This window comes from Corapipo altera, unplaced genomic scaffold (assembly GCF_003945725.1).
Source record: "Corapipo altera isolate COAL_440 unplaced genomic scaffold, ASM394572v1 48b, whole genome shotgun sequence".
NCBI classification, from domain to species: Eukaryota; Metazoa; Chordata; class Aves; order Passeriformes; family Pipridae; genus Corapipo; species Corapipo altera.
The window spans coordinates 12,290,116-12,306,093 of NW_020884884.1; the positions used below are offsets into that span (position 1 = coordinate 12,290,116).

Here is a 15,978-nt window from a genome sequence, read left to right on the forward strand (position 1 = left end):
AACCAAGTAAAGCAGACAATTTGGAAAAACTTATCTCCTCTTATGCCTGTTACAATGTGGTCTTCTAGATATCATGATTCCAAACTGTAATAATGGTATATAATCTGAATTGTGCATGCATTTTTGCCTCCTTGACACTTAACTTATACTTTAAATCATTACAAGTATGACCTTAAGAAAAAAAATAATTAAGAGGAGTCTATCACATTATTAAGCCTACAGTATTGTTGCTTCAAATACACACTTTGGGGTACTTGTTATAAAAGGGAAAATATCAAGGAAAAAAAAACACAAAGAAACAAAATACAAGAACTTAATGATAAGCCATAAAAAATGGGCAATGATTCTTCTCAAGTATGCTGATCTACATGAGAAATAATAGGGCAACATCAACAAATTTATACTTACATGAGATGAGGAAAAAAAAGACTAAATTCATTATATGGAACTCTAAAAGAATGAGATGGTGTCTTACATGAATCTCAAGTTTTATTCTCCCAGTGAGAACACACTCTCTGCATTAAATGGTGTAGAAGGAAATGTATATCATTTTAGGCTTTACTTTACACTGTATTAATGATGTTGCCCAAATTTGGGAGCTCTTGCTTTAGTCTATGACACACATTAACAAGTACCATCAATCAAACTGCTTTTTCACAGTGAAACACCCAAGTACACCACTAATGAGGAAATGAGTGTATTTGTTGCATTAGTGACACTCTTGCTGCATTTTGTTGTTTTCCATTACAGTGCTTGTCCTGTGGTTGTCATAGGCCAGAGTTTCTCAATTTACTGCTCTAAAGCCTACCTGCATTTATAACAAAGTAATTTTTGAAGCCATGTGCCTGTCTGCCATACCTAGACTAAAGATACTGAAATGACCCAATGTCAACATCAAGCTAACAAATCATCCCAAACATCTAAGCATGAAGTAATTTTGTTAACAGAAAAAGGAACAGATGCTGGTGGGAAAAAAGCAAGTTAACTCCACAGTTGCTGGCATTTTCCAAACATCCAGCTGAAGGAATGTCGTGGTTTGCAAAGGGCAACATCCTCCCACTGTGACTTACCAGTGTTATGAGATTTCCAGTGAGCCCTAGGCTAACTGAAAGCAAGTCTATTTTCAGAGAATTCATTTGAGAAATTCCACATTTCAGACTGTTTCACCGGCAGCCTTCTGAGCTAAGGAAGTCACGCAGTCTTTCAGACAAAAAGCAACCACGGATCCCAGGCACTGGGAGGGAACCAAATAACATCTGCTACAGCCTATTTCAAGGAGTTGGTCTCATAGCAGTAGTATAGGACAGTGTACAGTAGAGTGCATAGAGTCTTAGTGTTGCCCCTTTTCTTTATAGGGCCATTCAGCTGCTTTCCTAATTTGATTTATGGTCAGTTCAGGGAACCACAAAACAATTTAGGATGGAAGGGCACTTGGGAAGAAGGGACTGCCTCAGAGCTAATTTCAAAGTTAGATCAGGTTGTTCAGGTCATTTTCAAAGTTTGAATATTGAGTCAAATTAAAATGTTGACTAAAGAGCTGAACCTCTGCCACAGACTTCTAAAGTATCAGTAGGAAAAGAAACAACTTTCTGATGCACCAAAGACTTCAGATAAAGTCTAATTCTACATCTCCAGTGTGGCTTTGTTGGCCTTTGCTCTGTGGTCATCAGACATACTCATCATTTAGCCAGCAATACTCTCACACTAAGCACTCAGCCTCCTACTGCCCATTCTCTCATGGGCACTCAGCCTCCAACTGCTTTTACTTTTAGGCTCTTACACGTGCTGTGAGGGTTACTGTGCATTTTCCAGACTTCACAGTAAAGAGAAAGCAGAAGCACTCATCCCCACACCCATGCACACTCTCCCTCAATACTTCATGCTAAGCTGAGAGAAAAACTTCCATCAAGTCACATTCAAGCCTCATCAAACTGGCACTCATTACAAATGGATTCTCAAATACTGCAGCAAACCATCTGGTGTGTTCCCCTCTGCTCCCCAATACAGCATATGAAATAACAACTCTAAAGAAGGGAACTTATAAGAGACGCTTTAAATGCTCCTTAAAGCTACAACTCCATAACCAAAACAGTTTAATATTCCAAATCAATAACAGACTCTAAGAGTATTTCAAAGAGGAAAAAATACTGCAAGAAGATAGAATTGAAAACAATACAACTTCAAACCACCCACTTCATTTATTATGAGACAACCACGTGCTTGGCACTCTTCATACAGAAAGGATGAACTCCAAAGGCTTTTATAGCTGAGATCAGACAACACAAAACCAAAAACCCACACTCAGACAATACAGTGGTGTGATCTTCATCTGGCATATTGTGTCACTAAATGAGACCAGATGAAGATCCATTTTCTCTCTTCTTTAGGGAATATCTGTCTTCCTCTGAATATCTCAGAACTGGCTGAATGGCAGATCCCAGAGGGTCATGATCAGTGGCAGAGGGTCTAGTTGGAGGCCTGTCACTAATAGTGCCCCTGAAGGTTCAATACTGGGTCCCGTATCGTTTAACTCATTCATCGATGACTTGGATGAAGGGGCAGAGGCTTCCTTAGCAAGTTCGCTGATGACACAAAGCTGGGAGGAGTGGCCGATACCCCAGAGGGCTGCACAGCCCTTCAGAAGGACCTTGACAGGCTGGAGAGATGGACAGAGAAGAACTGTTTGAAATCCAACAAAGGCAAATGCAGAGTCCTGCAACTGGGGGAGAATAACCCCTGCCCCAGTACAGGCTGGGAGGTGACCTGCTGGAAAGCAGCTCTGCAGAAGAGGACCTGGGAGTACTGGTGGACAACAAGCTGTCCATGAACCAACAGTGTGCACTGGCACCAAGGAAGCCAATGGGATCCTGGGGTGCATCGGGAAGAGCATAGCCAGCAGGTCAAGAGACATTGATGAAGACCCCTAGCAGCTTAGATCCCTCCAGTAGATTATAAATATATATCTCTATATTATAAACATTATTAAATTTTATATTTATAGTTTTAACAGGAGGATGAATACAAAGCATAGGGTAAATTGCACTGTCTGGAAGCTGGAACCCCAGCTTCAAGTTTCAAGCAGGGTTTATAGCCATAATACAGCCTGGGTTTGGATTGGAAATTTTGCTCTGCAAGAATCTGAAGGCAGGCAGGGGGATTGGGATGGAGGACTTTTTATGGTGATATTTTGCTGACGATTTAAACCTCAGGGTCAAAACTGAAAGCAAGACTCTCAAAGAAAGAAAAAAACAAAACTGGGTATGTAGACATTACTTTCAGTAATGTTAGATAGCCAGCATGGGACCACAGTGGGAGTTTGTGAAAATGAGCTGCAAACGGTATAAAAAGATGGTGGTAGAACTACTAAAAGTTAGTCTGACTAATCCTAGGATTCTCCAGAGTATTCTGAAGCCTATGAGGATGGAGCCCTCATTTTAGAAAATGGAACTGAATAAAAGGTGATGCTGCTTCTTTGTGGGAGAGATGTAAATCTTCTCCAGAAGGGCATCTGGGGCTGAGGCACTCTTCACCTGGACTGCAGCCTCAGTGGTTTCAGCACTGGCCTGTGACCTCAGTTGAAAGGGCTTGGACTCTTTGTGTAATGTAACGTGTAGTGCACAAAAGAGCCTTCTACTCCATCCTTCCTGCTCCTTGCAGTGAGCTCATCCAAACCCAGAGATTTCACCACAAGAACATCTTAGAAGACAGATAAGTGCAGTGAAGAAAAAGAATGAACAGCATTTGAACTGAATATATATTCAGATCTTTAAGACTCTGTCTTAAAAAAATGAACAGGAAAAGTGGGAAAGGGGAAAAAAAAACAAGGGGAAGGAAAAAAGAAAGGGAAATGGGAAAATTTAAAGGAATGTTGTATGCAGCCAAGGCACATGTAAACAGTGCAGGGAAAATGTATGAGAGGATGGCACGGCCAGAACATTTCCAAAAAGTTTCCTAACTTTGCCACTCTTTCATTCAGGTAGAGAGAAATGCATTTATGTATAAACATAAGAACGACAAGGTCTTTGTAATTATACAATAATTTAAATCAAACACTTTTGGAAACAAGGAGTTTCCTGACTCCTACTTGCATATTCAGTTTCCTAGTTCTTTTATTCATCAGGTAGATGAAAAATATAATTGACAGATATTCGAAAAAACAATTGCAGGGGATGGTATCATTAGGAAATTCATTTCTTTTCTGTCTATTGACTGCTACAGACTATGGTTTAGATAAATTTTTCTCAGCATTTTTATATACTATTTTGCTATTGTGGAGAAGCTTTTCTCTATATCTCTTTCCCATAATAGAAAAAGGAGAATAAATTTAAGGATTATAAGCATGTACTCTTTTTCAGATGCTGTAAATGCCTAGTTCCACAAAGTTTCAGTGTGCTGGTTATTACTTCAGTACTTGAGTTTGAATAATCTCACTTGAGTAGATAAAGCATAGTCAACTCTAAGCAGCTATTCTCATCATCATAATCATCATGGCTGGGCTTCGCGAACGAAGATTTGGGAAGGCACTATCCACATTTGCTACAGGCACACTGGTGGCTTATGAGGCCAATACGTGACAGACATATCCGACTGCACAGCAGAAAGACTCCTTAGATGGTGTATTCTGCAAGACACGGTTCTTTCTGAGTTGCCTTTTTTCCTCGAGAGTGATCCTGCGTGTGTTCTCGAAGGAGACAGCTGCGTTATTCTATGGTACAACTAAAATCCCAAGAATGCAAAATAACACTAAAATATCTAAGAGATGTCAACACAGTTATTAGGATTGAGATTTTTTTGGGGTTTATTTGTTCGATTGGAAAGAAACTGTAGGATATAGCTAGTCTAGTATGACTGTACTTTGGAGATTTGCTACCAATTTTTTTCCTCAAAGAAAGACTGGAGTAAAAAAAAAACCACCTAACTTGTTTAACTCTGCAAAATGTGTATGCTTACTACTAAAATCTCCTCAACTGAAGGCTTACAAATTAGTCTCTGGAGGCAGGAAAGGCCATAAAAAGAAAACAACTTGACTTGCTTTCCAATAGCAATAAGTCTAACATCTTGTAGGATTATTCAGAAGGCAATAAGCTTATGCCCATACAATGAGGCCTCATTTTCAGAAACACAGATTGCATCCAAAGCAATGTGTACTGAAACAGTGGAATACCTGCATTTTCTACCCTCTTGAGGATCCCAGTAGAAGCTCACTTATGGATTAAGTAACTGAGCTCACAACTTTTTCTCTCCATATAATTATTTGATCAGTATTTAATGAGATTATGTACATCAGCATCAGTTTCTGGTAAAACAACACTGAAAAACACTGGTTTTATAAATTTTTACATCTGAAATTAACATATAAATACATCTGAAAGCTTGATCTAGTGCTTGGTCTAATTCCTGCAAAACTTATATCTTGTAGGAAATCTAGAAATAATTTTACAGAAAAGAGTTACACAAGTGCATTTATGTTTTATGAAAGTCTAAATTTCAGCTTATGGTGAGACATGAAGACTATTCTAAACAAAACCAGAATAAAGTACCTGAACTAAGGGAGAATGTCATAATTGGTATAGTCTACATATGGCTTTACTTAGTACTCAATATCAGGGGAAGTTCATACTACAGAGGAAGAGGCAATCTAAAATATGTAATATTGGTGTTTTGGGTAGAATGTCAGGGTCCACCAGTGGTGACTAATGATTGTTCTGATGCAAATTAAGACAACTGTACCTCTCATTGTCCACCCTATACTGACTAATGGTAAGGTAGAGAACAGCTGAGATTGAGAACACACTAACATTTGCCAACAGAGCAGCCTTTATTCCTTGCAGGTAGTTACCCCACAGATCAGAGCAAAGTATTCACTATAATTGGTAGCTAAAGCTACTACAGTTTCAGATAGGAACCCAGAATGGCCAGAAGTGACCAAAGCAAACTGTATAACTGTATGGCTGTATAACACTGTGTGAATGCTCCTCTGTAGATATCACCCACAACTATGACATCTCAGTCCAGAATTAAACCTTCTTTGAGTACTGAGGACTGTTGACTGGCAAGTTATACCCCTGGCATATAACTTTCAATGCACAGACATACCTGCCTTCCCTCATTTCTTCAGAAAGGCTCAGTATCAGAAACAGGTGGAACGAGTTTTTTAATACAGCAGTGATTTGCTGCTAAGATATTGGGATCAGGTACCATAGAAGATGATATCTAAAGTCTATCTGCCAAGATAAATGCGTGTCTATGGCAATGACTGATCTTCATTTTTGCAAGTGACATTTGGCAGCCCACTAATGTCGCCACCTTTAGAGCAAATCAGGAAGCTCCAACTTTCCATTACTTTTAAGCTAGGAAAGGCACCTGAGATTAATGATTGTGAACAACTGTCTCAATCTGCACTTGACCTTCTAGTTCATAGGGGTTTCAGTTGCCACATTACAAAGCGTAAAGCCCATGCTTCCCAGAAAACTTAAAGAACCTAACATCAGCAAGACAGAGCTCTCTGGGGTCTTGTCCTGGATAGCTGGTAGTGTTCTGCAAAGTGAGAAATTGGACCCTTTGTGACTAAAATTAGATTACAAACTCTTCAGGGAAAAGGCAGCCTTGCTTTAAAATGAAGCTCAGAATAAGCTTCTCTTTCACTGCAAAACACTGATGATAGGTGGATTAGGTAGTAGGCTAGAGAGAGATGTCACACTGATCATCTGAGTGCCTGTGAGGGAAACAATAACATTGGAAAGTTAAGGTTTCAAGTAATTGAAAGTATCTACAATGTAATGAATAGGCATCTGGCAATGGTATCCCGTTCCAGTTAGCACATGATTTTGGATAGCTGGAGTTCAGCTAAATGATGTTGCACTATAAATGCATTATAAAGATTTTCCAGTACGCAGCTTCTTTAACTCTGGAGGTCTTTAAGATTCTTATATCAAATCCACTGTTTTAGGAAGAGGGGGAAAAAACCCAAACCAACAACAACAACACCCCCACTGTAACGAGTGAATCCAACTAACATATTAAATACATTAAAGTACAAATTTTCCTGCCAAGGCACACTGGTCTGGGAGGTGGAATGTGGGGTTCTCTAAGACAGCTACAAATAGATCCTCTCCCACCAGAGCTGAAAAATCCAGCTGAGCTGGCCAGCAAAAATGTAAAGCAGACATTAATCACAGCAGCCTGCAACTTCCCTCCACTTGCAAGGTCTGTGTACCAGCAGGGAAAAAGAATGGAGAGAGCACTAAAGACAACTGAGCCTAGACTGCTCTTATACACGTCCTGAGTTATTGCTAGCTCAGAGGCACTAATTAATTTATTTCTATTAACTTCCCTGTATGAAGTTAAAAACCAACCAAACAAAAACCCTAAATGCAAAACATCCATCTGGCTGGTCTGGTTTTCTTTAATTACATGGTAAGAAACCTCATTGTCCCACCTCGAGGAAGAAGAGGCAGCAAACACAACCTCAGAAGGACCACAAGCAGAGTTTTAATCTGCCGTGTTCAGTATTGGAATCTAAACTTCCTCTTTCACCTTCTGTTATGCAAACTTATGTATAAAGACTGATGCTCTCACAGCATGACTTGCACAGTCGGGAAATAAAATTAACCAACAAACCCACCACACCTTTTTTCCCCTAACATTAATGGCTAATAAATATATGCTATTGGGGCCATCTTTGTTTCCAATTGTCTGTTTCCTAGAGCAGCAAAACTTTTCCACCACATCATTACTGCAGAAGTTCCTCCTTTAGAAGTTTCACAACAGTGATACAACTTATCAATTCATTTGGCCATCATTCTGCCAGCGACAAAATTGCCAGTATGATACATCAACCTCTGATTTACTGTTCCTTTATTGGTCTGTCAGAATTTGAAGATCCTGAATGGAGAAGTATTTCATAGAAATTGAGAGGAGCAGGTCATCTTTGCTTTCCAGTGCAATGGGGAACATTTCCTACAAGCTCTGGAAGACCTTGAACTACCAAGTTTTAAGACATCACTATTATAGTGTACTTTTCAGATATTTGAAGACATCCTGAAAGAATTCAGTAATACTTTTTTTATTCTAAGCAGTCTATAAAAGTTTTAAAAAAATTCCTTAAAACATTTTCATGATAGCTTTTCTTTCAGCTCAAAAAAACCCCCTAAACCAAACAACAAAACAAACAACCCCTAAACAAACAATAAAACAAAATAAAAACCCCAAACACGTAAAAAATTCAAAAAGGGACACTAACTTTTTTTAATCATACACTACTTATAAGAAAATTGTGCCATATCCATGCTGATAAAAATCCTTACATTACTTAATCATGTTCTTGAGTAAACAGTAAATAAACACATAGCTCAAATCAAGATGCAATTATGGACATGCACACAGAATTTATTGATGAACTACTCCAATCAGGACAACAGTAGTACCTTCTTTTTGCTGCAGTAAATCTGCCATTTCTTCTCTGGAGGGAGTGCAAACATAGCCTCTCTGTTCTTGTCTGTGAGATCCAATTCATCCTGGAGATTGTGAAAAAGAAAAACAGAAAAAAACCCCAGTCAACAGCTGCATTGGTAACTGTTAGGAACCTTGAGTTCTCCCCGTCAGAGCAGAACCTATGAAGAGAGGCAGCCAGAACAACTCCCATTTCAAACTTCCATTATTAATGATCAGTCAAGAATGGGAAAGATCACATTAAAGTCATGAAGTGAGAAACTCAAAGCACTGGATTATGTGACACAGACATTCATTATGACACTTAAAGAAATGCTAAAAATTTGATACACCTTTTTCCTAGCTGGCAGTACTAATTTGCTCTTCAGGAAAACATTTAAATTACTGCATCTTTTAAGCAAAGTTCATGAGACAGTTGTCTAGTGGCAGTAATGCCATCAGCAACCTACAGGTTGAAATGTTTTTCCAGATGTTTGTCCTCTGAACCACACAGTCAAAGACAACCATCATTTCAACATAAGAACATCTCTCCCCACAATGTCACAGGTTGATCAGAGCAGCAACTTCAGTCTCTGTTAAGAATAGCAAGTTCAGTAGAACATACCCTCTTAGTGCCGAGCCAACCTTACATTAGTGAAATGAAGGATAATGCTGTGACCTGGAACTGACTCCCAGATCTGTCAAGAGCACCCTCTGGATACACCACCAAATTCCCCAGCTTCAGTTTCTCCTCTGTAAAAGGTGGATAAAAATAGACTCTATTCCCATACAACATATCTCAGAAAACACGAAAGCAGATATTGCTACTCCCTCTGTGTTTATGCAGCACTGACCAGAACAGGGCTACAATCACAGCTACTGGTTTCAGGTGCCTATAATGGAATTGAACAAAAACCAGTGGTGTTCAGAGCAAGCAGTCTGCATGAGTAGAGATGGATGAAGATGTATAAATCAGAGCTTCACCAATATAAAGAAAATCTTCCAATAATATTTCAATAAATCAATTTTGGCAAGGCTTTGGTGTGCCCCCCCCCCCCCCCATATATTTGAAATGTTTGGAGAAGGAAGAGCCCAGGGGTCCAACATCAAATGACATGGTAGCACAAAATTGCTGCACATGCAGATTCTGGCACCCACACTAACCTTGTCCAAGCAGAGACAATACCTCTTTAACTCAGCCCAACAATGGCTCATTTGGAAAGCATTCAGGGCTGGGAAACTTGTGAAAACAGTGAGCAAAATTGCACACTGAGCCTGGTAGCGGCTGCTGACAGATTTAAAAGCCCATAGAGATTTAAGCTGCAAAAAGGTACAAAAGAAATGCAAACAGTAACAAGGCGAGGTCAGTGCCAGCAGCTCAAGGTAGAAGAAGCTGGAGGGTTATTTTAAACAAGAAAAAGTTTAAAGGGAAAGAAAAAGTTGCTGTGCAAAAAGAGTGCAAACCATGTGGAAATGTTTAGGGTGAGTTTCCAAACAAGGGGGCAGCCAAGCAAGGCAAGGAGTTTTATCCCTGCTATACACAATTAGCAAGCTCAGGCCAGGATCACATTCTTGGGGGGAGAGGGAGAGTGAAACGACATGTAAGGCCTTAAGACAAGCTAAGGAATGCTGTTGGAGGTCAAGCACGCGGGAGGAAAAGGAGGGGCAGACAAGGAATCAGAAATGCCAGGTTTAGAAGAAGCACCAGAGGCCAGAAATATATCTGAAATGAGCTAGCTGAGCTCAACTAAATTCTTTGAAAAAAATTATGATTTTACTGAACTGCCTAAAGATCTTAACACTTTTTTTTTCCTCTCTCTCTTTTTTTTTTTTTTTTTTTTTTTAAATACAGGGCAGCTAACTTGGTTGTCTAATCTATTGAGCTCTTTTCTGGAGTGCTCTTTCTGCTTCTGGTGGCAGGTCAGACAAGCAGCAGAAGCTCTAAACAGAAGTTGTGCACAAAACTGAATGACGTACGCAAACAATATAGTCCAAGACAACTATTTCATTAAAGGAATACTCTTATTGACTAAAATCACTCAGAGGGCAGGATTCTGACACTGCAGCTTCTAGACACTGCCTTGGACACTGGCAGTATCAGGGGCATAAAGAGCAATCTGCTTTCAATGGGACAATGAGAATACGCAACTTCCAGCCATGAAATTAAGTATTCTGATACCATGGCACGCTCTTCAGGACAGAGGTGTAGAAAGTTAGTTTGAAAGGATGGAAGATCCAGTGGGGAAAAAAAGTGCATCCACACACTAATTTATTGTGACTCAAGAGGGTAGATTAGGTCAAAAGAAGTTTAGAAGCCATCACATCAGATTAGGTAACATAGTAACAAGGAAACTGCTCAGGTATTGCAAGCAAAAGCATATTACCAGAGGCAGACCCAAACACATCTGGCTGGAAAATAGCACATGGAGGGAAGATGGCTTATCCTTAATTTTGAAAGTTAGTGTTTGTCTTTGTTAAAGGTAAAATGCTGGGTTCTAACCTCCAGGTCAGATGGACAGGTAGCAAGCATGAATATTCAGCAGGGAAAGAAATATCTTCTCTAGAAGGCAAAGCAGCAGTCAAGCTCTTCAACTTCTTTTCCTGAAATTAGTCTTCAGCAAGTGTGCTCCTTCACTGAGAGGAAGAAAGGAGTGGGAAGAACTGAAGAGGCCTACATGCCCCATCACCATCAATCAAATCCTACCCTATAAAAAACCCCAAGAAATCCCTGCAAAATACAGGAGACATGAAGTCTTCTTCTGGAACCCTCCAAATCATCTTACTTCTCCCATCCCTTTGCTCTTCCTATAAAAGATGAACAGAAGACCACTGTGACTGCACAGGAAAACCCGAGATCTATCTAAGAAAGAAGACCCTGGATTAGGCAAACCATTTTTCTATTCTGATTCAGGATCCTAACACAGACGGTACATAAGGAAACTTACTGCCTTGGAAAGAAGCAGGAGGAACAACCGAAAGAATTAATTTCAGAAAGACTGGTCCATGTGAACAGGTCATTCCGACCCAACAAGAGGCAGATCTGTCAGTATACAGAGATTCAGACCTTAGAGTTAGTTCAGTGACAGCAAGCAGCTATTGAAGGAGAAAGGAATTGCCAAGTTTGGCATGAAAGGTGAAGAACTAAACTCTGAATGCAGCCATCAAGACTGGGGTTGGAGCCAGACTAGAGAAGCCAACATGACAAAATGCCCTGGGTGCAAATGTAAAGGGCAAGAAAAAGGTACGGACAGAACAAAGCAGGGAGAACTCCCTCCTCCATCACCTGTTCCAGTTTCTCAACAGAAATGTAGTAACTCTTCTATGCCTTGGAAAGGTGGCTCAGTTCCGTTAATTCATGCCAGCGTGACCCTGCACAATGGAGCTCAGCCTCCTGGCTCTTAAAAATACTTGAAGGTGGAAGTGTTCTCATGAAACACGGATTAAAAGGATATTTGCTAGGCTGGGCTGAGGGAGATGTAAAGTATCTCCAGTTAATATTCCTTACATTTCTCTCCTTTATCTATTTCCTATTTTATTTTATATACTGAGACTTAATTCAGTTAATTTCTCTTTCATGTGGATTTTTTTTTTTATGTACACAGATTGAATTTCAATGATAAAACATTTAAAATGTACTGGAGCTGGATTTGAGGTTCAAATACTTCCAGTCCAGTTCTTAGGCCAAAAGGGAAGATGGCCCTCATTCAAAATGGCTACAACCCAAAGAAACAAGAGACAAAGAAAGGAAACAAGAAGGAGGAATGAGTAGGAAACATAAAACCAGTACTTTGTGGGATTTAAAACCACATTATGTCCCTTTTTTGGGGGAACGTTTATCAAAGCATGAAAGCTGGATTTGATGCTGGGCAGCCATCAGCTCAATAATGATACTACTCGAAGCTCTAGAAAAGCTGAACAGAAAGCCATTTCTCACCTAGACTGGGCAGTACCTTTTTTAGTGACACAAAATTAAATTAAGAAAGAGAAAAAGTAAGATTTCGAGGATGTAGAAGAGTGGTTCACTTGGAGAGAGACCCACTGAAGGAGAACTTTTAACACCTACCAACATGCCTGCCTCTCTAAAGGAGAAACCTCAAGGCCTTAAGTACACAGAGAATCCCAGCTTCTGGTGTCCAGCCTCTCTTGACTTTAAGTCAGTGTTGGAGACCAAGAGCTCCAAATTTGGTCCTCCCTCCAGGGATGTTTGGACACTCATGGGAGGATTCTGTTCTACTTGTCCCAGGTCCACGGGCTGCTGGACTTACTGGTCACCGGGGAGTTTCACACTGACTTAAGGTTAGACAGCTGCTTTGTTTTGTAAAAGGCAAAAACCAACAAATCAACCCTCACAAGCTGGTGGGGTTGGTTTTTTTGGGGGGGTTGGGTTTTCTTGTGGCTGTTGTTTTGTTTTGTTTTCCTAAACATCTAATGAATCATGCATAGCATTCCCAGAATTATGAAACACAGAATTCTGACATGATATGTTTACTGCAGGCAATAATTTGATTAATATGGGCATAACAAATATGTTGCCAGAAAGGAGATTTTGTTTATTTTCTTATGTTTAGTTGGATAACTGTCTTGTTTTATCACTTTTTTATAATTTCAGCTACAGAGTTGAGTTACACTTTTAATTTTTACCTGTAGGTCACAGTCTCTCTTACTTAAAATGCTCTTGAAAGCATATCCTTCCCATAAGCATTCACCCCAGGCCTGTTTTTCACATTTAATGGTTTTTTTATGACTGAGAGATGCTAATAACATTTAAAAGCACATTCTGACTTTTTTAAAGTTTATTTCTGCCTACAAACATATTCAGGCAATTAATAAAGAATTATTAAAAAATGAAATGCATTTATCACCCTCATAGGATGAAATCAATCTTTATTTTTCACCACGGAATTGAACACTAAGACATAATACATAGGCAAATAGGCTTCAACACTTCTACTGTTTGGAGATGTCTATTGTGACTGTCTGATTACAGCTCTGTTGCATTGATTGGTTCTTTAACAGCGATGGGTACTCAAGCAAAAGGACAGTCAGGTCTTGGCATTAACAGGCTCCATGAGAACCAAATCTTCAGATGGCACAAACTGGCAAAGCTTCACAGGAAGTTTAAACTCTACTTTCCCTTGTTAAACTCAAAATGGAAACTTGGGAATTTCCAGAACAGATGAAAGCAGCAGTTATCTGATCTGTGACCAGCACCAAAAGTTTCAGAGGGTTATGCAAAGCCCTGCAAAAGTACAAAACCACAGACCAAACCCCATAGATGGTCAAACACTTCCAAGCTCCCTGTCTCAAAAAATGGGCTGATTCTGTGATAGATCTCACTTAATGTCCCTTTCAAGATAGCAATGGTATTTGCAAAAATTTTTTTCGCAGCTGTGAAGTTTTTCTTTTGCTCAATCAAACCAGCATTATCTTAATGGTTCTTCACGAGTCATCCAATAGGGAAAACTGAGAAGGCAGGAATTCTATCTGGATGCCTTCACACACTCTAGAAAAAGCTCCACAATTTGAAGACTTTTTATTTTAATAACTTGCTTGCATACTCACCTCAAAAATTTAGGTTTCAAGGGTACAATCATTTTTATGTTATACCTTGCATTGTATGAATTTTAGTTAAATGCACCACTCTTATCTTGCTTCCTGTTCATATTCCCATTCCTTCTTTTTTTTCCTTTTTCTTTCACACACTCACCTTTTCTTTTTCCCCTCACTAATCTTCTCATTCCCCTTGACCCTTTTCACCTGTCATATACAAATGTACTCTCCCTCATCCACCTCATCAATCATTCTCTCTGTCTCTAAACAGCATCAAATCCACCCAAGTTACAAAATGAAGTACAGTACACCACTGCCAGTATAATAAATTCCCTGTACATTATGATACCTATGCTTCAGGTTCCCCAAGGTGATTTATAGAGATGTCTGTCACCATGTCCCCAAAAAGGCCATATTCCAGTTACCACCAATGCTCCCAAGTGGCATAGCACAGCTGACAGCCTTATGCTCTGGATGAATTTATTTAAATATTTTACAAGTAAACAGTGACTATGACACACCATGGGGTCCCATCCAGCAGCCACTGGCAGGCCCCAGAGAAGGTTCATGTTCATGTGTAATGACTTAAAAGGAATAAGCAGTGGGTTAACCAATGCTGAAGTACAACTCAAGCCACTTGACATGCCTGGGAGTTCAGAGGAAGAGGAAGCAGTGGAAAGAGATCAGGGAGAATGTTGTCAGCAGCGCACTACAAGCTTTTGCAACAAAGAATCCTGTCCAGCATAACTATTACAGCTTTAAAAAATGAACTGAATAGGACCACATTGCTAACACTGCTTATATTGCATGAAAGCTACGCTTTTACATTAGCAACAGCCCCAAGAACCTTTATATTTCAGTTCCTGATGCCTATGCCAGGTCTTGTTGCCGAATAATGAGCAAGTTAGTCTGGTGGCTCATGTGCAAGTTTGCCTCTGCCCACCAGGGAGGGAAGCCAGGAAGGAGCAGAGACACTCTCATCATAAGTACAGAGGCAGTGGTCCAAAAAGCTGCTTCAGAGATAACTTCAGTGAATGAAAAAAGAAACCAAAAAAACCTAACAAAACCCAACAGAAAACCCCAAAATAATCTTCTTCAAATCTCAGTGTCTCTGTGAAGAGCTTCAGACAGAAGAGATAAACCTTCCTTATTTAATCACTGTGTCCACCTCCAGGGGACAGTATTGGATTGTTCCCCTACAGTTTTCCTTCCATTGTTTTGTTCATCATAGCTCACCAGCCTGACATGTAAGAGGCAGCCGGCTGGAAGAGTGTGCATTTCCAATACTGAGAAGGTTGATGAGGCATTCTGAAAGACTGCCTGTCTGAACTGTCAGTGGATGAGACTCATTAGACTGCACAAACTGCCTACACCATTGTACAAACCGAAGCAATGAGCAGTGCAAAAGTCTTCAATCAGTCAACAGCACTACCACCCACACAGCTAAGCACACCTCCGGATGGACATTGGTTAAAAGTTTCCACTTGGGCACCTGATACATGTGCTGAGTCTACTGATAACCCATGAAGAAAAGGCAAAACAACCCAAAACCAAATCAGTCCTGCCCCTCAAGCTCTTTCATCTTGTGCTAATCCTTGGAATTAAAAGCACATAGAAACAGCACACAGCGAGAAGCATGGGAGTAACATTTTGATCAGTTTTACATTTTATAAGAATTAGGTGGATCACAGCAAAACATCGTTGAGTTTCCAGGTATTTGCATGCACATAGTATGTGTGTATGCCACTCCCACCTTACACACACAAGACATATCACGTAGCATCTACCCATACCACAATGTTTTATCATTGCATTTGTGCACTATGAAACCACTATGCACACATGAGTTGCTAACACAGCCTGTTGGCATAGGAAGCAATGTTTACATTCCAGCTACTGCCACAGATATGGCGGTAAAGCAGAGAAGCAGACAAACAAAAGGCTGCAATTCCCATAACACTTTTTTCCTCCTTGCTTTTTCAAAAAGTTGCAGCTTTA

General features: G+C 39.9%; 1 protein-coding gene across 4 annotated transcripts in view; it reads right to left on the reverse strand.

Annotated features, from left to right (window-relative positions):
* Positions 1 to 15,978, reverse strand: part of DAAM2 (dishevelled associated activator of morphogenesis 2) — a 202,105-nt gene that overhangs the window by 89,844 nt on the left and 96,283 nt on the right. For all 4 annotated transcript variants that reach the window (XM_027641233.1, XM_027641235.1, XM_027641232.1 and 1 more), the window contains exon 3: positions 8,427 to 8,516. In XM_027641233.1, coding sequence (XP_027497034.1) covers positions 8,427 to 8,516 — 90 coding nt within the window. The remainder of the gene's footprint in view (positions 1 to 8,426; positions 8,517 to 15,978) is intronic.